General features: G+C 44.8%; 2 protein-coding genes across 6 annotated transcripts; one reads left to right on the top strand and one right to left on the bottom strand.

Moving 5' to 3' along the window:
* Positions 1–1,288: 1,288 nt before the first annotated feature.
* LOC117862826 (uncharacterized) lies at positions 1,289–13,930 on the bottom strand. Of its 4 annotated transcripts, XM_034746366.2 has the most exons (12): positions 13,690–13,930; positions 9,956–11,443; positions 8,816–9,535; positions 8,477–8,687; positions 5,785–7,081; positions 5,652–5,699; positions 4,103–5,577; positions 3,707–3,745; positions 3,534–3,625; positions 2,829–2,912; positions 2,533–2,601; positions 1,289–1,646 (listed from the first exon to the last, which is right to left on the bottom strand). In XM_034746366.2, exons 2-5 carry the CDS (start codon positions 11,366–11,368, stop codon positions 6,753–6,755), a joined length of 2,673 nt encoding a protein of 890 aa, XP_034602257.1. In that variant the 5' UTR covers positions 11,369–11,443; positions 13,690–13,930; the 3' UTR covers positions 1,289–1,646; positions 2,533–2,601; positions 2,829–2,912; positions 3,534–3,625; positions 3,707–3,745; positions 4,103–5,577; positions 5,652–5,699; positions 5,785–6,752. The 4 variants fall into 4 exon arrangements, with proteins under 4 accessions (XP_034602257.1, XP_034602241.1, XP_034602265.1 ...); XM_034746350.2 differs by having other exon boundaries at positions 5,652–7,081; XM_034746374.2 differs by having other exon boundaries at positions 3,534–3,618; positions 5,652–7,081.
* Positions 13,931–16,552: 2,622 nt separating this feature from the next.
* Positions 16,553–21,078, top strand: LOC117846192 (uncharacterized). 2 transcript variants are annotated; one of them, XM_072294135.1, is made up of 4 exons: positions 16,553–17,543; positions 18,737–18,817; positions 20,222–20,275; positions 20,484–21,078. In XM_072294135.1, exons 1-3 carry the CDS (start codon positions 17,309–17,311, stop codon positions 20,257–20,259), a joined length of 354 nt encoding a protein of 117 aa, XP_072150236.1. In that variant the 5' UTR covers positions 16,553–17,308; the 3' UTR covers positions 20,260–20,275; positions 20,484–21,078. The 2 variants fall into 2 exon arrangements, with proteins under 2 accessions (XP_072150236.1, XP_034583308.1); XM_034727417.2 differs by having other exon boundaries at positions 16,562–17,543; positions 20,222–21,078.
* Positions 21,079–25,841: the final 4,763 nt, after the last annotated feature.

Raw genomic sequence — 25,841 nt, 5'->3', positions numbered from 1 at the left:
CAGCTACCTGCATGCCTTACGCCCTACCTACCCACTGAACTGCTCGCTGTACGCGCTGGAGTAGTGGAGTGGCTCCGGGTAGTGGCGATGCAGCGGCAATTGATCGGGGCGCTGGCGGACGTCGCCCGTCGCCCGTCGGATCGACCTCGGCGTGCTGGAGGGTTTGTTCACCTTGGACGACGACGACGACGACGTGCGCCCTGCGCTCCCGGATAGCTGACAACGAAGAACGAAGCCGCCTGGCCTGGCCACTTCGCACGCTATGTATTTGCTTGCTGTTCGGCCTTGGGCTGAGTTTTGGCCCAAGAAGGAGATTAGTTAGTTAGCCTTCACAAGAGACTTCCGAGGTTTCTTCCCGTTTTGGCGCGCTAACCTGTGGGTGGATAGCTGACACTGAAAGGACAAAGCATTTGCAGGGTCTAGGATCCGATCCCATGGCAACAGTTCCAGGAATCACGTAGTGGCTGCACTCTTACCAGAAGGCACGACTGCACGAGCTTAAACGTCCCCTGGCTACGAATCAGGGGGATCGAAAGCATCTCCGTTTAGTAGGCTGCATGCCTGCGTCAAGCATTCAAGTCGCGACTCGCCGTGGCAAATGGAAGCACCCCGGCACCGACGCGAACGCGACCGCTCCACCGCCTCCTCTGCCGCGACGCCCACGCACCACTGCTCCGGGTCGCCTTCCGCCCGTGATCTCTCGGCGCGTGCATCAGGAGCATTCAGTGCCGCCCGGGCCCGGCCGGCCACGGCCATCGGCCAACCAAGCTACCAAACCGCGGGGGGTGGAGTCGCAGAGATATATTCCCTGCAGCGGGTCGTTCTGGCAGATAAAGAAGCTTTGGCTCTCCAACCCACTATACCACAGCCCCTCTATACCAACTACATTGGACCTATGTACCGACACACCATCGGTTGGTATAGAGTTCGGTATAAGCCTATGTACCGACACACTATCAGTTGGTATACAGTTGTACCGACTCCTTGTATCGTTCCCTGTAAGTAGCGTCGGTAGAGTTATACCGACCGAGAACTATACCGACTGATTGTTAGATGCCCACTGGAGATGTACCGACAGACACAGAAACAACGACAGACTGTTGGTTACAGGTTTGTACCGACTAACAGTTTTATGTACCAACTAACAATAAATGCTAATCATTCATATGAAACTAGAAAATCATATATATAATAACCTCACATTGACAGTCCGATATTAATCTTTTGAACATTACATGTCAAGCAATTGGCTAAACATAGCACATAACTTTTAATTGAAGCCAACAGATATCAAACACACAAGTGAACATATATAACTTAGTTGTCATTGAAGACATCAACATTTGTCTTGTCACTGAGTGAGTTCAGTCAACCTAACAGTTCATATGTTTGGCTTGTCACAACTCACAGTTCAAGCAGACAACCATATACAAAAAGTAGGAGGTAGCCCAGCTAGACAAATCAGTCTCTAGTCTCTACACAGCCATAAGTTTGGCTTATCACAACACACATGATGTTTGGCTACACAAATTCACATGACACATACAAAAGGCTCAAATCTGTCCAAAACAAAATAGCATTAGCGAGCACTGGTCCTGCTGCCGACACGATCGAGCATCACGCTACCTCTAGCTAGGACCTCCCACCTGAACAAAGTGAAAAGTGTAAATTGTTAAAAAAAAAGTATTTATCACTTTAGCAACATTATGGTTGTGATTAGTCAACTGCAGAACTATCAATTGTGGGCTGCAAGTTAAAAATAATAACAGCCAGGGCTGCAAGTTAAAATGGACTTGCAGTGTCCCTACTCTCAAGGAACTACCAAATGCGCAAGCACATTAACAACACACAAGCAACCAAATCCAAGCCTAAAGTTACTAATCACAACTGTGCAGTTTATACAACAAAACCATCACTAACTGAAAGACAATCAGCTCAAACTGGGAGTTTACTGTTTTGTCACTAGCAAGCTCACTGTTTTGTCAGAAGTACTAGCAAGCTCACTGTTTTGTCACTAGGAAGTTTACTAATTCTTACAAAATGAATCAACAACTGGGTCTTCAAATCAAAAAGTGGTTCACAGCTTATATGGGCATTACAACAGAAACAGGTTGTAAAATGCTGCAGAAAATGAAACATACACAGACATCATCAATTTCAATAGATTTATGTTAAACAGAGGTATACTGTTAGCAAAAACAGCAAGGACTAGTACCCCAATGACTTCACTGATAGCAGCTCAATGACTTTTGAACATGTTGGAGATAAAAAAGAAATTGGAGAAGACTAGGCTATTCGGTCAAAGTAAAATTCAAGACTTGACTGTTTGCTCAAAGTAAAATTCTGGGAAGATTGTGATGCCTTGGTAACCTTCAACTGTCAGAAATATAAATAATTCAGAAAATCCATGTTTTATCCATGAGGAGATCAAGTGGATTTCAGATTATGCCTTTTTCCACAGAGTGCAACCACAACACATCAGAAGCTTAAGAGAAGGCAATGACAGTAAGGCATAGAGAAGCAGAACCATACCGTTGCACAAGCTCCTTCCCAGGATACTTCGTAGCTACAAGGTAGTTGCTCCGAATATTGAAGTTAAACCTAAACATTTATATCATATAATCAACTCACAAACTCTATAGTTCACAGATTAAACAGCCAATTCTTATTACATGACTGAAGATAATGCATTTTTTTTTTGCTTTCCAAAAGTTACCATGCAATGAACTCCAATCCTGAAGAATGGAAATGTCATTTAATTTTGTTTAGCAATACATCCATGTCTCCCTGGTTGATGGTTATATGAGAACAAGGACCTCATAAACTACCTGTGGTATTGAGTTATTCTTCTGTCAAAGAGAAGATACTTGATGTTTCTCTAAACTTTGCAAATGACAACTCCTGTTTCAGTACTGCAAGGTGAGAAAAAAATCAGAACATAGTAGGAGATCAAAGACTTGCCTAGAAAGTAAGCACAACAATAAATAAGGATACTTAGGTGTGTCAGAAATGCTGTTGCTAAACATTTAATTATTGTTGTTTCGTACTGCTATTTCAGAATATCCCAAAATAAAACTGTCCATGAAACCCAAATATGGAACTTGTTGGATAATCAATTGAAAATTAAACTGTTTCCAAATCCAATTATGGTGCCATAAAAGTATAACAAATAAATATTCTGCACCTTGCAATACTGTATATTAAAAAGACAAGGCACCTAATATATTTCTCAACTGTAGCATTCAAGTAAGAACATAAGCTCAAAAGTGAGAACTGGTGTGCCATATATCTGTACAAGGAAACTTCCCAAGAACCTAAGCAACTAATCACCTTTAACAAGACAGTATCCCCACTTGAACCAACAAAGACATGGCAAAGGAGACTAATTATCATAATGTCACCATTAGTTTCAAAAAATTGAGTACATGAGCCTAGTGAGTACAATATCTGTGGATTTCATAAAATTAACTAATTTACATTTCAGATTGCTTAATGGAAATGCTCAATTCCAGTGATAAGATGGCGAATCCTACCATTGCACAAGGTCAGGTATTGTGAAATGTTGATGTTGTGGACGTTCAAAAATTTCCCAATTTCTTACGATATGGTCACCAGGTCCTTTACCCTAAGAAGAGCCAATTCAGTATGTAACAAAAGCCAATATTTGCATCATTAATAAGACAGTAGCTAAAGTAGGATATTTTACCTTGACCTTCAGTGAGCCAGCAAAGCGGCAAGGAGGCAGCTGTGCAAAGAAAAAAGTTAGGCAATCATCTCTAATGCATTTAGCAAGATGCAAATTAAATGAGCTTTTCGACAGAGAAAATGCAAGACTAGACAAAATGCTAGTGAGTTTAACCAGAAAATACGCACTTATGATATTAATTGTCGACAATATGCAGCAAGTAAAATCAACAAAATAGTTAAGCGCCCTCCACTTTTCAGTTCGTCCAATATGCAGCAAGTAAATCGACAAAATAGCTAAGCGCCCTCAACTTTTCAGTTCATCCATGTGAGACTAAAGATTGCATGGTTGAAATAGAAATACTACAATGGATGGCTCTGTACAACGAATCAACCAAAATATAAGTCTCGAGATTACCTGGTAGATATTGATGTAGAGCAGCAATAAATTGAAGTGCTGGTGGATGTGTCCAGGCGGTGGACTAGGTTGCTGGCAATTTTGGAGTCCTGGTCGGGGGCGCGTCGTAGAGGGCGAATCAGCGGCGTCCTGCTCGGGGGCGTCCTTCTAGGGGTTGAATACGGGCGCGTTGATGCAGGGGCCGCAGCGTCGTCCTCCTCGGGGCGTGACTGCCGGCGGAGCAGCGGTGGCGGCGTCCTGCTGGTCGGGGCGGCGTCCTCCTTGGATGCCGCCGGAGCAGGGGTGGCGGCTTCCTGCAGGTCGGGGTGGCGTCCTCCTTGGGGCGTGGATGCCGCCGGAGCAGGGTGGCCGCGTCCTGCTCGGTGGATGGGCAGGCAGGTGAAGGCGGCTCAAGATTTGGCTGAGGAGGGACGCATGGTCAAGCTGGTGGAGGCGGCTCAAGATTTGGCAGAGGAGAGGCGTGAGGATTTCGGGGAGATGCGGTGTGCCGGTATGAGGTTTTGACAGCCCGCGTGCAGAGGCGATTGGGAGGGCGCGCGGAGGAGATTGGATTCTCGGAGCGCGCGGTGGCGATTTGGCGGAGAAGGGCGCGCTCGGGGTGGCGGCGGCCGGCGGGGAATGAAAACAGATAAGCGGAGCCTCTTACGAAATTTTTGCGCGCGAGTGTGGGCCGACAGCGCGCGACGAGCGAATTGGGCCTGGTCCATGTATACCGAGGACGGTTCGAGGCATATATTAGGTAGTACCGACCGACCGTTCAACGATACGTCCAAACTGATATACCGACGGATAGTTGCTTGGTATAACTTGCAATGCCGATGGTCCGTTAGTTAACTCTATCGACGAACGGCTATTCGGTACTTTCCTACTTATAACGACCAACATCTGACGGCTTATAACGACCAACATCTGACAGTACAGAGGGGCTGTGGTACAGTGACCGCGACGTGCCCGTGCAAGACCGCGATCCGAAGTGGACGGATACCATTTCATGCTTGTGTTGTGCCTTGTGCGTGCGGGACCACCCGATGGAAATGTACGTTATGAGTTTTTTTCCCCGAAGGGATGGACATATATATATTAAAGGATTGAAACATCCCAAGATATGACTGAGACCCCAAAGAAACTAAGAATTACAAGGAAGTCCACCGGGATCTTTTCGTTCCCCAACTGTAGCTCCGTTCACCGCCGTCGCGCAGGATAGCAAGCACCGGAGATTTCCCCACCGCAGCTCCGCAAAGAGGCTCCAAAGCACGTACGAAGCCGCAAGATCCAACGCCTTGGCACCCACAAGACTTATCTAAACCACTGAAAGAACGTCTGTCACCACCTCGCCGGAGGCCACGAGGAGAGCAAGCTGGCGCCTCTGCCATCAACCAATAGCAAGGACCCAGCAGAAGATCCGCGTTGGGCAGCCAAGGAAGAACCAGCACATGCCAACCAGAAGACAATTCCGCCGCTTGCAACAAGGTCCCCTACGCAGAAAACAAACCCCAAGGGGATATACAATAGCTCCACCCCAAATGCAAGAAGATATAGGAATACTAACCTCCTCCTTCGAACTTCTCCAGAGCCAACGCCATCACCGCTGCTGCCACTGGAGAAAAGAAGAGGAATTCTAACCTTAGACGTCGATATAAAAGTCGCCGCCGGGAGATACAAGCGCGAAGACGTAGCCCTACATCTACTGCTACACACCGCCGTCCGACGATTCACTGGCTCCCCTCCCTCTCCGGTGCTGGAGCAGCCGCTGGAGAGGAAGAGAGCCAGCGAAATCGCCGGCGGAACTCTCAGTCGCCTTGGAGCCACCCTTTTCTCCCCCCGCTCTACCGTAAACAAAAGGAAAAGGACGAGCCGAGATCGCACTCCTGGTTGGTATATGATTTCTATGTTATGAGTTATGACCATGGTATGCCTGATAGTCTGATAGAGACGGGCTTTCAGGACACCTGCCTCCCTGGGAGCTGTTTGTTTCTGGAAGGAATCTGTGATGCAGAGTACTGTACTTCACTGGCGCAACGGAATTGTCAAAAAATCTGGAAGGTTTGGCCAATTCGTGCTTCCAGAGCTCGTGTAGTTATGGCACAACAGATTGTCAGATACTACCTTTGGTTCTCCATTTCCCCCCTCTTTTGCACTGCCCTTCCGCATCTCAAATTCTCAACGAATGGGCAATGGAGGTAGATCAATCTGCAATATTTGACGGCCAAAACTTCTAAGATGCTGTCTGTACCATGGCAGCAAGGGATGAGGATACTTCTGATAAGGATCTGCAAGTTTCAACCCAATGTTTCTTCTCCTGAGTCCGAACTATTATTAAGGTACATTTACAGACATGAGACATCTAGTTGCACGAGTTAAACTGAATTCCAGTCCGGAGAACAGGTAACCAGGGTCAGCTGCAAAATTGTGATTTCACAATGCAGAGTTTAACCAGAAACAGTCGCGAGTCGCAGCTACTAGCCAGGCAGCAACTAATGAAAAACAAAGTACTGAATCAACAGACATGTTAATCTGATGGGCAGGGAACAAACCTAACTACACAGTTAGACTGCTCTCTGGTCAAGATCCAAAAGGAAACACGACTTCTAGCTTTCTAAGTCAGCTGAAGTCCATGTAGACAGGCAGGTTGCATGCGCGATGGATGCTATCATAACTGCAGCTGCCTGTCGAAGCCTGCAGCACCACCACGAGAAGGTTGCAGCAGATTTACAAAGTTTCGGAGATGAGGTGGAGGTGCATTGTATGCAATTCCAGCACCCATGAGACGACTTGGAGCATGCGTTAAGTTAGTGGCAGGTCTGCCCAATGTGTTAGCTATAGCCTGCGGTGTGGTCATAACAGGCTGTCTAAGGAAGTTGTTTGTGGATGGTTGCGCAGAAGGTTGCGGTGACTGGTACATGGTTGCTGATGAAGGAAACAGCGAAACTTGTTGCCCTGATGGCTGATTAGGCTCTCTCGTGGTTCTCCTGGGTGCACCTAACACAAAGGGAGAGCACATCAATAGGAGTGGACAAAATTGATCTGTTACTGAAACCAGGCACTTCCTGAGTAGGATGAGAAACATGATATTATCATATGATGCATGCGTGAACAATCAGTGAAAAGAAGATATGATTCACAATAGTATTTTGCTCTGCAGAGGAGTCTAATTCATGATCAAGAATATTTCAACCAAAACATCCTGTAATAGCTCTAAAGGAAGTTTCTAATCCATAAAAAAAAACGTATACCAAAAGAATGACCAGAATCCCAACAACACCCTTTGGCTCCAAGTGGGTTTCCTGTGGTGCACTTCGCTAGTGCCATGAAGGTGCGACTATAAATTGCCCCGCCCCCCCCCCCCCCCCCCCCCCGCCCCCTCCAAGATGATTCAATAGTTTTTTTTAAGAGCCACACTGCTAAAAGGAAAAGGTGCAAATTTCTGTTCTATTCTTTTGATTTGATAAAGAAAAATAGTGGTATGGAGAGGCATATAGAGTGGCTAGAGCAGTTCGGCAACAAATTCAAGCAATTGGAGGTGCTGAAGGTTGACTCCAAATTCAGGTTGGCTAAGTTTTGTTCGTCCAATAATCCAGCCAAGCACAAGACATGTGATTTACAGAAAGTATTTATATGCCATTGAACAAATTCAGATGTTTTATCTTATCCTTGCTACAAATGCCAAATTATAGAACAAAGATTTAAACGGTACGAGTTCTGGATTTCCCATAGTTCATAAGCAAAAAACAGCTTGAAATCCTCAAGTATCACTAAATTACTTTATTAAATGATAGCCCTATAATCATTAGCAAAACCAAACATAAACAACACAGCATCCTTAATATGCATAGCTCACATTAGAGGATAACAGATCCTCAGAGACTAATTTGTAATTTTAGTTTATCTGTAAAACATTTCATAGTAACCTTCTGGAGATACTTTAAGCTAATCATGTGTTGTGTATGCCTGTGTTACTCTGCAAAAGGTGTTTCGCTCCTCTAACTCTACCAATATGTGGTAGCAATAGCCAGATTTGATTATTTCACTGAGATGCAGGGTTGCCACCAAACCAATTGTATGTTCCCAAGCAAACGCACGTAAGCTTCCTCTAACTTTTGAGCATCCATCATTACTGATCATATCAATAAATCTTAGTGAAAAATACACTTGATCGTATTCCTCAATAGAATCCCGTGATTAAGACTTGGTTATAAAAAGATCAATTGATAAATCATAATTATATGTTTATGGGTGGATGGTGCAACTGCGAGGTTATGCAATCTCTGAAGGAATGTACAATCGAAGCAGATTAAGGCCCCAATTCATGTAAAATAGTATGCATGCTATTTTGTTATGTTAAGAAAAGGCTAATGATCAATAAATAATGTGTACCTCTCTGATTGCATGAAGCAACTCCAAGAGAGACCTTATGTACAACCTGGAATGTCTCTGCTAATATCTGTTGCTTACGTATTTTGTCATGAAGTATCTCAATATCCTTCATTTTGTGCAGTGTTTCCATCTCTAAATTATGGGACATCTCCTCAAACTTCCTTTTGCATTCAGCAATCTCCATTTTGCAATCCGAGATAATTTTTTCCCGCTGAGCAAATCCAAGCAGAGACATTGATTAGATGATAACACCACAAAGAGTGAGATGTCAATGTGCCATTTGAGAGTTGAGAGCACAGGAGAAATGAGAAAAAAAATATAGGAGTTTAAGAAGGTAACCTCAGATAGATGCCTCTTGGTCATCAGATATTGCAAATTACGCAGTCGACTCATTTCAATTGTTAATGGATCTGATTGAATACGACTTTCAGGCATGTATTGTCCAGAAGTGGATCCTGTTGTTGTCTGGTGCTGAACATTTGGTGCCCTAGGGCTGTTTAACCTAGCTTGTTCTGAATAATTATTCCAGCCAGATGGTTGATACTGATGAGCAGAAGTTTGACACGTATGGTCACCATATTGTTGTGTTACATGTTGAGTCAATGAGAATGAATTAGAGGCAATTTGCTGCTCAGTAACTTGGGCAGAAGAAGAGGTGCGATTGCCAAGTGACATAAGCAGTTGACTAAACTCATTGGTAACTGAATCTGACTGGAGCCCACTTTCAGGTATATGCTCAACCATGGAGCTTGTCGTTGGCTGGTTGGCTGATTGTTGCTGAGCATTCAATGCCCCATGCCTGTCTAACCCAGTGCTTACGGAACAAGTATTCACAACAGATGGTTGATACGGATGAGTAGCACTTTGACAAGTTGGATCACAAAATTGCAGTTGTGTTGAAGGTTGAACTAATGTTGATAAAGTTGCAATGGTGTTTCGCTGTTCAGTGACTTGGCCAAAGGAAGAGGTGTCATCACTGGATACTTCCTTGCTACCTGCAATATCAGCTTGTTCCATTTGATTCACATTAACTGAAAGCAGCCTTTCCGCTTGAGGTTCCTGCAGAGAAATTATGTCCACGAATGTTAGATTATGATCTTCCATTGGTATTAAGCTGGAAAAGTTCATTTGCAATAATGACTGTAACAGTCAGACCCTACTAATAATTTGTGCCTTCACTGCAATACCATTTGGGGAAAAAAATCAAAATAGCATCGAGGTCTTTCCTGATGGCTTCTTAATACAGGACCCGAAATCAGCTTTGTAAGCATGACTTGTCAATCAAACTATAATGGACACATGACTATGGCTTCTCAATCAAGCTATAATCAAAACAAAATGTTTGCGCGCAAAACAAAAGGTTAAGCTCTTGCCCACAGATTTTCCATCTAACTGAAGAAATCGTCTAGCCCAAAAAACAACTCAATACTTAATTTTGATTTTTAATACATTAATAAAAATGAGTATTAGCTAAAATACCTCGTGACGCAATGATGTTTCATGAATATTAGAGTCAGACCCAGGTGGACTCTGGGATCTAGAACAAGAGCCTTCCAACGCATTATCACCAGGACTTATGCACCTTCGCTTCTCTCCGAAGGATGGAGGAGCATTTTCTGAATCAGCTCTCTTATCAAGTACCGATGCTTCATCGGTGACAAACCGAGAACAGGATCTTTCTACATTTTCCCTCTCGTTTTGTGGTGGTGACGAGAAGGCAACTTGTGTCCCATTTTTTTCACTGAACTCCATAGTGGGTGCATGGTTGGACTGAGAAGACATTCTATCTACAGTGGCAGTTTCTTCTGGTGCATCAACAGATAAACCATGCTCTGCGCCTCCATTTGTTTCTAGTGGTGATTGCAAGTTTTCTATAACTGGCTCTGGCTGAAACATATCATTTTCCTTAATTGTATGGCTTTCTTCAAGCTCTCTACTAGAGGCTATTGCTTCAATTTCAGTAGTTAGTGATTGCATGTCCAAAAATTTGAACTGTTGTTCACCTTCAGAATAAGCGTGCAAATGCCAATTTGATTTCTCCATCTCAAGTCCAGAATATGTCAAGGAAGTTTCATCAAAACATTTCTTAAGGTAGCCAGCTGTAGCCTCAAATATCCACCGTTCTTTTATTCTCTTCTCTTTGTTTCTATCATTTATTTGTCGTTTCACAAATTTTATAAGCTGGGACTGCATATATTTTCGGAAAACCTTACGTAAAATGCAGAAAGATGGCTTCGGTAGTTTCATCCTGTGACATCGTGCTGTTGGTATGACACGCTCATAATGGACTCTATAAGAGCAAACTTGTTCTTGGAAGAATTTGAACTCCTGTTTCTTTAGTAAAATATTGAATTCCTTGCGATCTTTATTCTGATGTAAGAATAGTTTATTGAGCCTTTCTGAACAAACTTCCTCAATCTTTTTCAGGGCATGGTGATAATCATGGTAACTAAAACAGTTCCGCATCCTTTGCTCATGCCTTTCTTTTGAGCTAATATGGAAAGACGGAGAATAACTCTGACGGTGTTTCTTAGAATATAGTCTATGAGAAGTTGACTGGCTCACATTAACAGGATGATCCCTTATTGAACTACACTTGGACTGCATAGCAGTAGTGTTTGCAATGCCTCCTTGATGGGAACCTCTTTCAGGTGAAGTTGATTGCCTTGTATTGACCTGCCCTTTTTTAACTGCCACTTGGGCAGATAAACTCAGCTTTATAACACTTGCAACCTTATCCTTGCAAACAAGGTTTTTCAATCCAGATGGTCCATCCTTCCTGAACTTACCTTCTTCTAGTTCAGGGTTATAAAATGCTTTATCTTCTCCTCTCCTGCCAATCTCAAGTTTCTCACCCTCGTGTGATTTCTTGCAGGTTTCATTATTGTCCATAATACCTCAGCCCAAAATAGCAGGTGGCACAATTGGAAACTATGCCGTTGCTATGAACAAGAGCCCCCCTTGGAACTGACCATAAGAAGGTGACAATATTAGTTCACAATATTAGTTCACTCTGTTTAGGTATGCATCTCACTTCAAAATATAAGCACTGGTAAACTGGCGCATAGTTAAACTAAACAGAAAATAAATGCACACAGCATAGATATCAACGGTAGAAGACACATTTCAGATCAAGTTACACTAATTAAGAAAATGTGCTAGCAATATTGCTTAACATGAAATGTCAGAAAGAATTTAATACACAAATAATTACAGAACTTTAATATTTAAGGCACTTAAAGAAAATAGCAGACCCTCGATTCCTTGACTGAAACTCATGAGAAAAGTAGAAAACTAACATTAGTGTTTATGCTAAACAAACTAACTACTTCAATCAATTCTGCACCACCTTACGGTCCGTGCAAATATAATTGCTTATTTATTTAAAAAAATGCTTTGCATGGAAAATTCCCTAGAGATTTCATGTGTAGATGGTGTTATTGCGGATCCATAGCTCCAGAGTACAGAAGAAAATTATAACACGCTGTTTCACAATTCAATACCCAAGGAGAGTAACCTCTGTGGTACAAATAAACAAAAAGAAAAATCATTTTGTTCTAACAAAGTAACAAGGCCAAAAAACTATGAACATAATAAAGCATATATTATCATAGTTGTAGACAAGGGGTAACAAGAATATAATAATCACAATTACATTTTGAGTACTTTAACATCAAAAGCATAACTATGACAACTTAATCAACAAATTGCCCCACAGAGATAACATTACATAACTAAAAATGATGTATCTTTAATTTGTCCATGCTCTTGATGTCAACGAAATAACAAAACATGGTAGAAACTAGAAATCAACCATGTGGCCAGTGAGTTGATGCAACATAAGATTGTTGATGCCAAAGCAAAGGCATGGAATGCACCAAAACAAACATTTGCAACACAAGGACCACATACAGAAACACAAAACAGAAGCCGTTTAGACTATAACATCTGACCAACTATATGAGCATTTTGACAATTGCGGGCCAACTTTCCGCAAACATTGATGTGAGGATGCCAATTGCCAAGTTCTACATGAAATTAGATACAGGTAATCAAAGAACATCGCAAGATCGAGCAATTTACATGAACTGGTGGTGTGAAGGATCAAAATAGTTGAATTATATTTAATGTGAGAAGAAGGTGAATGAGACCGAAGTGTAATGCAGTTGCTACTCCGCAATATTGCAAATTCAATGGATCCTAGTAAACGATGTGCATAGCTTTTATTAACATGACAACTAGGATTAGTGCTCAGTTAAAGGGGGTTGAAACCGATACATTGAAGCAATGACATGCATACACTGATTGGGCACGAAATCTAATCAAGAAGCAATGAAAAATTTGCATTGCATGTATAAAAGTGTCCGTGGCATTAAACAGCGGCTTGTGTGAGAAGATCATTTATTGTTAGGGTCCACATGTATTTTCTACGTAATGGGCAGGTCATAGATACTCTTGTCCCTCCATTCAAAAATATTGAGTGTACATTTTTTGCAAAGGTAAGAGGTTGTATGGTTTTGGCCAATAATTTGTCAAATTATAAGTACGTTTAGTGTAAAAAAACTATACAACAAGATACATATTTTTCAAAAATGCTTTCAAACTAGCTACTTTGGTTCTGTACCTACAAATGATATATATGTCATTATGTTGCCAGAACATAAAGATCAAAGACCGGGTTAAAATAAAATACGTTTTGTATACTCCAACAGGGGAATATAAGACATACATGTGCAGCATCCACCACTGGCAATGCCTTATCAAGCAGAGCAATCACTCAATAAACCTAGGTTAGCCACGGAAGGCTCACTGCCTAAAAGTAATTGGAAAGAAATTAAACTCCCTCTAAAATCAAGGAGCCCGTGACTACAACAGTAAACAAAAGGTTATCACCTATAAATTGAAAAGCGCAACGGTCAAGTAAATGATCCACATTTCAGAACCGAGTGGGCTTCATTTACATCCAGCGAGTACTCCTGCTAAATATCCCTGGATGCCGGCACCAACCGCGTAAACCCCATCTAAACCGCGCCCGAGTCGGCAAAACCCCGCCACCCAAAATCCTCGCCGCACCGATCGCTCGAAATTTCGGTACCCCAAACGCTATCCCCGCGGGCCGCCACTCCACTACTCAGACGAAAATCAACATAGTTCCATATAAAAAAAAAACTCTCGTTCATGCAGAGAAGATTAGAACAAGCTTGCTAGCTCACCTACAGACGGAGCATTGCCGCGCCCGGATGAATCCGAATCCGGCGTCGCCGCGCGAGGAGAATGGTCCCGTGCGGTGCGGCGAGATGCCGGGGATCGAAACGAGGGCTTTCGACGGAGACGACGCGGAGCGAGCGGCGGCGCTGCTTTAGCAGGGGGGTGAGTTGAGTAGAAGCAGTGGGTACCGGGGGCGGCGTGTTCAGGGCGCGTGAACCCAAAAGGGAAACGCGAGCGTCGTGCGGTTCGGAGCCTGTACCGGAGTGGCCCCGAAGTCGTCGGGATTTGATTTATAGCGTGATCGGTCACGTCGACGCGAAGTTCCAGAACTGCCCCTGGGGTCTGGGGGTCAGGGCGCCGTGCTGGGTCGCTGGCCGCCGGGGCCCATGGTGACATTTTTGTCCTTTGCGGTTGCTTTATTGCACAAGTCAGCTGCCAGATGGCGGACTCGCGGGGTGGCGTGGACGGCTCGGCTGCCAACTGTCAGGTCACCTAGCTGTGGTGGGGGCCAGCCGTGGGGCAGTAACTCATCCTAGCTGGCGCTGGTGTAGAGGGGAAGCCTTGAGGCGCAAAAACTAGGCGTAGAGGGGAAGCCTTGAGCGGCAAAATAGGGCCTTGTTTAGTTCCTAATCTGGAAGTGGTAAAATTGGCATTTTGCCATAAATACGACACTGTAGCGTTTCGTTTGTATTTGTGAATTATTGTCTAAATATTGAATAATTAGGCTTAAAAAATTCGTCTCGCAAAGTACAACAAAACTGTGCAATTAGTTTTTGATTTCGTCTACATTTAGTACTCCATGCATGTAGCATAAGTTTGATGTGATGGGAAATCTTCTTTTTTATAGTGCCAAAGTTGGGAGTAGAGGGTGAAGTAAACAAGGGCTAGCTCCAGGCATTGCTACGAATGCACGTCTTGCACGATACGGGTGGGAGCCATCGAATGGGGTGGGATGTCGCTATATGCACGCACTAGAACCGCGCGCAGCGCGCACGCTAAAGTTTGGAGGTGACAAACTACTGTTGCAGCACTGTAGCACACTGTAGCGTTTCGTTTGTATTTGTGAATTATTGTCCAAGCATTGACTAATTAGGCTCAAAAGATTCGTCTCGCAAAGTACAACAAAACTGTGCAATTAGTTTTTAATTTCGTCTACATTTAATACTCCATGCATGTACCGCAAGTTTGATGTGATGGGGAATCTTCTTTTTGCATAGTGTTAAAGTTGGGAGTTGGGTGAACTAAACAAGGGCTAGAACGGCTTAGCTCGGCGTCCTACGGGCCTAGGAGTATGGCAGTACTCTGACACGTGCAAGTTTATTATGACACCGGACATCTAGAAAAAGTTTTATGAAAATGCTGCTCTTATTAGAAATAAGGTCCTATTTGGCGACCCACTCCTAAACTTTAGTACCTGTCGATGTTTGATACTAATTAGAAGTATTAAATATAATCTAATTATAAAACTAATTGCACAGATAGAGTCTAATTCGCGAGACGAATCTATTAAGCCTAATTAGTCCATGATTTGACAATGTGGTGCTACGGTAACCATTTGCTAATGATGGATTAATTAGGCTTAATAGATTCATCTCGTGAATTAGTATAGGGGTTCTACAGTTAGTTTTATAATTAGCTCATGTTTAGTCCTCCTAATTAGCGTCCGAACATCCGATGTTACCCTCCTAAAGTTTAGTACCTAAGACATGCGATACGCACCTTTAAATTTCTTACGTTGAAACCTATCTCTTCATATACGAATTCACAACTTAATATGTCGCTCGTATTTTTCTCAATTCGCTTAAGTAGTAATTGATGCATTCGTCGATAATAAGATGTCTATGATGGCGTTGTTAATTTCAAGATTTATCTAGTCTCTCTTATATTCTTTGTCGTTTTTTGTCGAACGTACCATCACCAGTTGCTTCACACCATTTGATCCGTTACTATGGATGGCATCACTAGCACAACATTCTTTTAGGGCCTGTTTGGTTCCTCCGATTTATTTTTAGCACCCATCATATCGAATGTTTAGATACTAATCAGAAGTATTAAACGTAGACTATTTACAAAACTCATTATATAAGTGGGGGTTAAACGGCGAGACGAATCTATTAAGCCTAATTAGTCCATGATTTGACAATGTGTTGCTACAGTAAACATTTGCTAATGATGGATCAATTAGGTTTAATAGGATCGTATCGCCGTTTAGTCTCCACTTATATAATGGATTTTGTAAATAGTCTACATTTAATACTCCTAATTAGTATGTTAACATTCGATGTGACACGTGCTAAAAATAAGCAAAGGGAACCAAACACCCCCTTAGTCTATAAACTCTGATCCAAACACGAGTTTGTTTCATACTCCACGCGAGGTGTTCAATCAGTAATTGCTAGTGAGTCCTAATATCCCGATCCGTTAACCATTAAAAAAAATCAAGTATCGCATTGCGTAATCTAGAGGCCTAGAGCACACATGCTAATTGCCCGAAATTGTCACTGTAGCATCATCTATCATGTAGTTGGTTTGGCTGTAAACGTAATTTTGTGTGCTAATTCTTAGTGTGCATGCATCTCCTATTTAAGATAATTAAATTGTTGTCAGCTGAATTGACGAGGTTTCTTACGGTGGAACCTACGTGTTATCCGAGTATCTTATGATAACAAGTAATGTATTTATCGACAAATGAGACATCTACGTGGTTTTGTTAATCTCAAAATTGGTGGATTTAGGGCAGCCCAAAATTCGAACGAAATAAAATCAAGATAAATCAAATTTGTTTTGGCTTTTATTTAACCCTCCTTGAGCATATTTAAAATGTCATAAAAATGGTAATACAAAAAAAATATATCAACAGCTCCACAGAACAAGCTTCTGACCGAGCTAGAAGACATGACTGTCCTGTTTTTCCTGTCCAACTCACCTCTTCTCTCTCTGTCGGCAGCCACCACCAACACACAGCTTCTCTCCGCTCTGCTTTTCCCTCTCTACCGAGCAAACCAGCAGGCAGCAACACCCAGCGCTGCATCCGTTCTCACTCTCCTCCTTTTCCTTTGCTGTCCACTCCAGTCGAGCAAGCACGGCAGCCACATCCTCCTCTCAGCTCTAGCAGGCAGCAGCGCCACAACTCTACTCCGTTTCTCCCTAGCAACACAAGCCGGCGGCAGCACCCTCTCCCCTCAGCTCCACCTCCCTCTCTCCAGAGCCATCCTCCTCACAGCAGCGGGCCAGGCCCCAGCGGCGGCCGGCGGCCAGGCGCCCAAGCCTGTGGCAGGGCTCGCGCGGCCAGGCCAACGGCTGGCAGCAGCCAGGCTCCGGGCGACCGGGCCAGCGGCCACGAGGCAACGGCGGCGCGGCCAGGAATGACGCGCGGCCGGTGCGGCCAAGCAGCATCGTCGCCAGCGCGCCGATGTCAGCCCCGGCGCTGGCGGTGGACCGCGACGTCATCCTTGCCCCGCAAGTGTTCGGCAAAGTGCCTCAACGGCCTCCTGAAGCTACTGCCCTACACGTGTTCGACGAAATGCTCGGACGACGTCCGCGAGGTGAAGCCGAAGTCACGCCGGGAACGACGACGACGCCGCGCGGCCGCAAGGACGAGGAACTGAGGTGGAGAAGACGCCGATGAGCTCGAAGCCGGTGCTGCGCGTCTACGGTGACGACGACCCCCCTGGCGCTCCACCTGACCTCGCCGACGTCCGGAACCGAAAGCCCGCCATCCATAACCACGAGTCGGACCATCCCTACGCCTTCGACGCCGTTGCCGGGTACCGCGAGCACAGGCCTGCCTGCACCGCACCGAGCCGTCACGGCCACGCCTCGCCGAGGCGTCGCCACCCTGTCCTCTCCAAGCCCCACGGTGAGCCAAGTCCCGAGACGTCCTCCCTTGCCAGCCTGCCTGTGTTGCCGTTCCTTCGAGCTGGCTGTCTCCTGCAGGACGACAACACCACCGCGTCGTTCACGCTCGGCCGTGGCCTCGGGATGCCGAGATGCCACAAGCAGCACGTGCACACGCCCGCGGACATGGCGAGACCACGCACCGCGCGGCCGCATTGTCCGGCCACCCTGATCCGCCGCGGACTCGCGTAGTCGAGTGCCCGCACACTGCCACAGCCGTGTCGCGGCTGTGGGACACCACGTCACCATCGCGCTAGCGAGCACCGACCGCACAAGCACGAGGCTTGGCCTCTCCATGCCCGGTCGCACGCTACGGCGCACCTGGCCCCGTCATGGCCTTGACGTGTCGCAAGACCGAGCGCACCGAACCACCGGCCGTTTCCATGGCACGGCCAAGCCGGCACGCGCCTGGCCACGACCACTTGCTTGTCACGACCGGCACCGTGTGCGCACGCACTCGCACTCGGGCACACGTTCGAGCGCGCAACACGACAAAGGGCTGCCGCGGCTCTGTGCCACGGCCACGAGCTTGCTCGACTGGCCGTGCTCCCAGCCGACGCACTACGCCACCACAGTCGTCTCCCGCCGCTAGTCGCTGCCGCGAGCGCCCAGCCGCGTGCGCAGGGCGTTCTGCCTCCCGCAGTGCCCGCGCCACCTCCGCCTGGCTCGAGCCGCCCGCTCCGCCCCGCAACCTTGCGTCGCTGGCCGTCCCGCGCTCAGCCCGCGTGGTGCCGCCAGCCCAAGCCGCCCCGCGCGCTCGCGTTGCTCTGCTCAGTTAAAAAGGGCAGTGACATCATGCTGACTTAAGCATGACGTCACCTGACCCATTTTCCTGTTGGACAATAAAAAGAGAAATACATGAAGAATACATGTCATGTCAATGAAATAGAACCTCTTCATATGAGTTTACGGCGTAAAAATAAATGACAAAAATGATGGAAAAATCGAAGTTAGTCGAACAGTTCTGTTTTCTTTTTAATCTCATATCAAAACTTCAAACTTGTATATCTCACTCATATGAACTTCAAATAACTCGATTCTTTCTGCTAAAATTTTCAAAAATCATGCTCTATCATCTCATGGTGTTTATTCGGTTGTTCATTGCTGTTTATTTGGTTCTTTTGCATGGACCTTGCATTCGTCCGATTCGAGTAGACGACGAGCCGTTCGATACTGTGCCGGATGCTGAGCGAGGCTCTGACCTAATACTCGAGAACATGAATGATCAGCAACAAGGCAAGTACCCCCTTCATCTTTGCTCCTATTTAAATGCCTAAGCCTGTGATTTATATGCATGCGATGATGATTTTATGAGTTCAAATGTCATTTTGTGTCGCGTAGACATGTCCTACTTTAATGCATATACCTGCCTTGTTATTTTAAACCTTTTATGCATTGTCGCCATAAGGTTATGGGTTATTCGTTCAGTTCGGTGTCATATGCTTAGTTTGCTTAGACCTAATACGCGGTCACTTAAATAGCATCACTTGGGAGGGATGATTTGAAAGATAAATATGGTTTATATTCGAAAAATAAAAAATCTATGGTACACGCGGGTGATAATATGGTCTAGAGGTCATGATGATACGAGGATAAAAAAAGATGGATGATAAAATGAATGGTGGATATGATTTGGTCCTATATGCGTTTCCGGTGCATTTTAGGGATTCTCACCCGTGTCAAATTAAGGACCGGAAATTGGCATCTTCTAGTTGAAGTATTACATTACAACCACATGTACTTAAATGGGTACACATGTGCTTAAATGGGTACAACCTTAGCTTAATAAGTCAGTTGGCCTCGAGGTGGTGTTACTGCCCGAGTGCACGAGATGCATGTCGGTGTCGGGGTAGCTAACCCGGGCAGATGTATAAAGGCGCTCCTATAGTCTGTCGTGTAGCATATGTCGAGTCCGACTGAGGTAACAGCTTTGTCATGCTCACTTGTCGGCACATTTTGGAAATGTATCAATCCGCGATGGCATCAAAGTGGAGCATGTCGTGTGGGTAAAGTGTACAAACTCTACATAGTGTTAAAAACTATTCAAATAGCCATGCTCACGGTTATGAGCAACTTGGAGCAACTTGGACTGGTCGCCAGTTATAGAGTTTTGTTTTGTAAACTTGGAGATGGGCTTGAATGATATCACATGCACCGGTTCAAATATTTTGTACCGATATAGTTGGTCAGAGGACCTAACGCACGCGGTATGGGAAATGATGAGTCATGATTGGTAATGTCAATCTATTTTAAATATACTAAACTAATTTATAAAATATGCGTAAAATGATGAATTTAAATAAAATGCAGCCTACTGCTAGTTGAATTTTTCAGCCTTCCTTGTTTACCTTGCATGTATGATAGGATTTTTCTATACACTCGAAGTCTTGCGAGTACAAAATTGTACTCACCCTTGTTGCTTAAATTAAAAATCCAAAGTTCGAAGGAGAATCGTCTCTGTTCAGTTCCGGATGCGGATTTTGCAACGTTGGTTCTTTCTAGGACTAACTCCCAGTCAATTGCCTGTGGGATGGTGAGGCACGCTACTGTAGAATGGAAGTCCTATATTTCTGTTTGCTTCTGCTGTAGATTATAATTTAGCTCTGATCAAATCTTATTACTAACAAATTTCGTGTGCAGTTGTGATACAGGTGCTGTTGTGCGTACTTGCGGACTGATCATGGGACAAGTATAGTAAGCACAACTGGAACTTGGGTATTTGCGTACCCGGGGTCCTGACAGTATGCTTGTTTCATAGAGTGTTGATGCTTATTATTGGCATACTTTTTGTGCCATTTAACTAGTGTTTTCATTCATATTCTTATACTAACCCGACACTTGGCACTTGAAATAATCTCATTATTGCATGTGTTGTATTTTGAAGCATATTGTATTTTGGTAGGAAATACGACAAGGGGTTTTTATAAAGAGCGTAATGGGTATTTGGACATGGGTCATCGAGGGAAACCAGCATGAGGAAGGAGAGGACCAAAAGGAACAAAAAGGGCCTAAGCCAATCAGCCTGGGATCCTCTGGGCCGATCGGCCTGGCCCATTCCGGGATCCGGTCGACCTTCCATTTCTTCAGCGTGAAGTCTCCGACATTGTTTAGGATTTTTTCACCAACATCGACCCAGAACTGCTGCCTATAAAAGACTATTAATATCCTCTCCACCGCCGCCACAAGATCAGAAAACGGAGAGAAGATTGGATCTACAGAAGACCACGCGAAGAGGAGCACCAGGAGAGGTGAAAACTCCTCAAGCTGATCGGCTTGGAGGTGCCCAGGTCGATCGGCCTGGGGCTTTCCTACCTCTGTTCCTCGTCGTCTTCAATCCAGTTGATCTACAGGATGTCCTTTACCCCCTTTTGCGTCAACATGTGTAATATCATGGGGTAATACCTTTGTTTCTTCTCGGAATTGTATGGAGATCTTGATTTGTAATCGCCGAACCTTTGGTTAAGATTTGTTTTGTTATCATTCATATCTTGACGATGCTCGCTGGTCAACACTACTTGTGGTTGCTTTATTGCTTACTTAGAACGATCATCATGCCGTGTTCTTATGTTCCAACAGTTGAGTACCCCTGTGTAGCGATAGTATTGCGGGAAGGAAAGTGTTGGGCATGGTTCACATCCATTCACGATAACACTTAGATCTAGTTCTTTCATGCTTGGCGATTACATCCGCAGGTGATCCTAGATTCCTAGGATAAGCGTTTAATCCATCTTGTTCACACCCTCTATTCTCTATCTGCTTGATCTTGACTGCTTAGTTCTTTTATTAGCATATATAATCATATCTTATAAAAAAGCTTTCGGTTATATCAATTAGTGCTTAGTTAAGTATGCAAATCTCTTGTTCCATGGATTGATAAACCTCGGGAAAATCTCTAAGGAAAAAGCTACAACTAATCCGTGCGCTTGCGATTCACAAATTGGCGTACTAATCATTGTCAACATAGAGTAAGATTACCACTTTACCGCAAATGGCAAAGTTTAGATGCTCAAAAAAAATTCCATATTTTTCTGAGTTATTAACACGCGGGACCTAGATTGCTGGCAAGGAATCTTGCCACAACTGTGGCTGCAATCAAACAACTGCCTATGCTAGTCAAACCTGACAAACCTTAGATGTGGCAAAAGTTGTGGCTGCAAACCAAAATTTCTCGGGGATGCTTACATGGGAAGTATGCACATGCATTCATATCCTGAGAATACATGCATGTTTGCGACAAATGTATTTGTAATTGTTTTTAAAAAACAATGTGTACATGTACCCTTAGAAAGTTAGCATGATGATGCAAAAAAAGCCGAAAAGCTACAAGATGCTCGATATAAGTTTTTACAGTCACACTTAGGCTCCGTTTTCTTCCACTGACTTATTTTTAGCACCCGTCATATCGAATGTTTAGATACTAATTAGGAGTATTAAACGTAGACTATTTACAAAACCCATTACATAAGACGAATCTAAATGGCGAGACGAATCTATTAAGCCTAATTAGTCCATGATTTGACAATATGTTGCTACAGTAAACATTTGCTAATGATGGATTAATTAGGCTTAATTAGGCTTAATAGATTCGTCTCGCCGTTTAGCCTCCACTTATGTAATGGATTTTCTAAATAGTCTACGTTTAATACTCCTAATTAGTATCTAAACATTCGATGTGACACGTGCTAAAAATAAGTCAGTGGAAGAAAACGCCCCCTTAATCAAGAGAAGTTGATTCCCTTGGATAAAAAAAATGTTAGCCTAGAAGAAGAACCTGTTATACGATATAGACATATGAAACCAAGATATTTAGTATTTAGGTTTTAACATATCCACACATATATGTATTATGGGTTTCCATGAAATGATTCGCCGGGTGATTTGAAACATTTTAAACACACTCTTAAAAGAAACATTATAAACAAAAAGCATCGTTATCATGGATTCGTTTTTATCATCAAGGAGACATCGCTATAATGGTTCTGTTTTTTTAAAGAACCAGCAGGGAAAGCTGTCTAATATAATAATAATAATAATAATAATAATAATAATAATAATAATAATAATAATAATAATAATAATAATAATAAGAGCCTAGATAAACATGCTAAACAACAAAAACGGCTTTCACCCGCAGCCGCAATACACTTTATATGGAATTAACAATTCTGCAAAGAAACTCAATTGAGATAGTCACAGAGGTGCTTAGTTCCTGCCATGATCCAGAGGGATGACTCGTCCTTAGTTTTTTTGAAGAACCTCGTGTCCATCAATTCCTTGTGTTCAAATACTCCTCCGATCCTCTCTTTCTGCACCTCCCAGCAACCTATAATGATATGGGTGCGTACCCCTCAACGTGTTTCGCTAGGAATTGGTGTAGAGTTTCACTTGGCGCCTAGTTTACCTGGTTGCAGGCCTAATTCATGCATAGGCTAGAAAATTCCTTATAAAAAATCATAGCACCCGATGCGTTTGGAGTTGGCAGATTGTTGTTTGTATTCGCACCCTACCCACAAGGCCCCAAAGCACAACAGACACAAAAAGCTTGTTATTCCCGATATTCTATAATCACTACGGGAAACAGAAAAATTGCCGAGTGCCAGGGCACTCGGCGAAGGGCTAAAAACACTCGGCGAACCGTTTGCCGAGTGTAACACTTGGCAAATGGCACACGGCAAATTTTGAGTCGGCAAACACGAATTTGCCGAGTGTTTTGAGTCGCGCACTCGGCAAAGTCTTTGCCGAGTGGCCAGAAAACACTCGGCAACATTTTTTGCAAAAAATTAAAAAAAAAACAACCTCCGGCCAGCCACCACCACCGGCCGGCCGCCACGCACCGCCGCCGCCTCGACCCGCCGCCGCCGCCGCCCCGCAGCCGGGGAAGAAAGGAGGGCGCCAGATCTGCCGCCGCGCCACGACCCACCCCCGCCGGCCGCCACGACCCGCTGCCGCCTTGACACGCCCCCGCCCTCGCCCCGCGACCGGGGAAGTAGAGTACTCGGGGAAGAAGGGGAGGGCGCCGCCGCCTCGACTTGGCGGCGCCGCCGCCGGGGAAGAAAGGAGGGCGCCAGATCTGCCGCCGCCATGACCCACCCCCGTCGCAGCCACGACCCGCAGCCGGGGAAGAAGGGGAGGGCGCCATATCCGCCGCCACGACCCGCCCCCGCCGGTCGCCACGACCCGCCGCCGCCGCCGCCCCACGGCCGGGGAAGAAGGGAGGGCGCCAGATCTGGCCGGGGAAGAAAGGGGCCTAGGGGCGCCAGATCCGGCCGGGGGAGGGAGAGGGGAGGGGAGGGGAGGGAAGGGGACGATGTGCGCCGAGAGGGGAGTGGAGTGGAGGATGTGCGTCGGGGGAGGGAGGGCCGCCGGGGGAGGGAGCTAGGGGAGGAGGAGGGGGCGGCGTGAGGAAGGCGCGGGGGGAAGGGGGGTTTGTGGGCCGGTCCTCGGCCGGTAGGGTTAATAAAAGGGTCGCGGAGTGTCCTAGGTGGGCACTCGGTAAAGTTTTTCTTTGCCGAGTGTCTACCCTAGGACACTCGGCAAAGTTTTTTTTTTAAAAAATAAAAAATATCCAACAGTTTCAAAAAAATACCAAATTTTCGCACGAAATAAGATATGTTCTCTACTGACTATACAAAAAGTTTTGTAGTCAAACCGAACTCGACCGTCACTTCGACTCTAAATTTTATCGAATCCTTCTCAAAGTTACTATTCTTCTTCTGAGATGCTTCGGTTTGTAATCATCGTACATGATGAAATGTGCAAAACCTTCTCAAATTTTTTCCACAGCTTCCACGTATTATATCATCACATAATTACAAATCTCATGATTTTCAGACTTTGCTTTTTTTTTTTTACAATTTAAAAATACTACTGTCACACGTTCATGGTCGTGTTTCCTGAACAAGATGTTCAAAATTTGTTTTTTATTTTATAGGTCAGGTCTCAAATTGGGCCAAATAACATGAATATCATTTTTCTACTCATTTTGTTCCATAATTTGAATCACTTGCAGTTCAAATTTGACTTATACCAAAAATTTCCTTGAAATGCAATTAATTAAATAAATATAGCAAATAAATTCAAAAATATACCAAATTTTAACATGGAGTACCACATGTTGTATGTGGGGAGTAGAAAAAATTTCAAGGTGAAAAGAGGAAAAAAAAATATTTTTTTGCCTAGTGTAAAAAAAACACTCGGCAAAGCCCCCCCTTTGCCGAGTGTCTTTTTTTGACACTCGGCAAAGCCCCCTCTTTGCCGAGTGTTTTTTTTGACACTCGGCAAAGAGGGTGGTTTGCCGAGTGTTTTTTTTTGACACTCGGCAAAGACACGATTTGCCGAGTGTTTTTTTTTGACACTCGGCAAAGACACGATTTGCCGAGTGTTTTTGGCTTGGCACTCGGCAAAGAGCTTGTTTGCCGAGTGTCCGAAAAAAACACTCGAAAAAAAATACTCGACAAATTTAAGGTTTCCGGTAGTGAATGGTTGTCTATGGCCTCGAGAGAAAGCTTTCTACAATGATTACCCATTGCAATATTTTCACTCTGCACTCCTAACTAAATGCTCCAATTGAAAACAAATTATTGTGTTATGTTATTTAATATGGTATGGATGGTTATTTCACGTGACTTTAGGACCTATTTAGTTTGTGTACCTGTGCTGTGATGGACAAACATGCTACTTCATGTGATATATGCTCTTTTGTCGGGCCATTTGGGCTAGTTCATGGGCCACGGCGTGGCTTCTAGGCCGCCACTCCTGAACTTCTTTTTTCCACTACGCGGCGGCGGGCGGGGCGGGGATTTCTTTCTGGGCTCCCGCCATAGCTGCTCATTCGGCCCGACAAAATTCGGATCCCGGCAGTCAGATGCGGCCCAACATACTACGTGACTGGGCTGGCAAAGCTGGGAGCCTTTCCAGCTTTCTCTGTGTAAAGGCGGTATGGGCAGCAGCGCACCACTCACTCCCGAGAACCGACCGATCTCAAGTTGCGTCAATGTGGTTGGTGGCTGGTGGGCGAAAAGGACCCGGGCATCGTGCACCAACTCTGCTCACCAACGCTCCAAACCAATCAACCTAGAGGGTGCGGACCCACATGTCAGAGACATCCTTAGCATCACGTCGCGTGCGGGTAGCTCGCGAGGGGTTGGAGGGGCGTGCTCGTGTTCCACACACCTGTGACGTCCACCAACCCCCGCCGAACTCGAGGAGGCTGACAGGTGGGCCAACCTGGGTTTGGGAGAGCCCAACTAAAACCCCGCAC

Source organism: Setaria viridis, chromosome 1 (assembly GCF_005286985.2).
Source record: "Setaria viridis chromosome 1, Setaria_viridis_v4.0, whole genome shotgun sequence".
Taxonomy (NCBI): Eukaryota; Viridiplantae; Streptophyta; class Magnoliopsida; order Poales; family Poaceae; genus Setaria; species Setaria viridis.
The sequence above is the reverse complement of the archived record's forward strand: the minus strand, read 5'-3'. Positions and strand labels throughout refer to the sequence as shown.

What these genes read in the sequence shown, in the direction of transcription:
- LOC117846192 (XM_072294135.1), top strand. Translation starts at nt 17,309, where the DNA reads ATGAGCTCGAAGCCGGTGCTGCGCGTCTACGGTGACGACGACCCCCCT. An exon ending in TGTCCTCTCCAAGCCCCACG is followed by an intron (nt 17,544 to 18,736) that starts GTGAGCCAAGTC and finishes CGATTCGAGTAG; the next exon opens with ACGACGAGCCGTTCGATACT. An exon ending in CATGAATGATCAGCAACAAG is followed by an intron (nt 18,818 to 20,221) that starts GCAAGTACCCCC and finishes TTTCGTGTGCAG; the next exon opens with TTGTGATACAGGTGCTGTTG.
- LOC117862826 (XM_034746350.2), bottom strand. Translation starts at nt 11,368, where the DNA reads ATGGACAATAATGAAACCTGCAAGAAATCACACGAGGGTGAGAAACTT. An exon ending in AAACATCATTGCGTCACGAG is followed by an intron (nt 9,536 to 9,955) that starts GTATTTTAGCTA and finishes ATTTCTCTGCAG; the next exon opens with GAACCTCAAGCGGAAAGGCT. An exon ending in CCAAGAGGCATCTATCTGAG is followed by an intron (nt 8,688 to 8,815) that starts GTTACCTTCTTA and finishes GGATTTGCTCAG; the next exon opens with CGGGAAAAAATTATCTCGGA.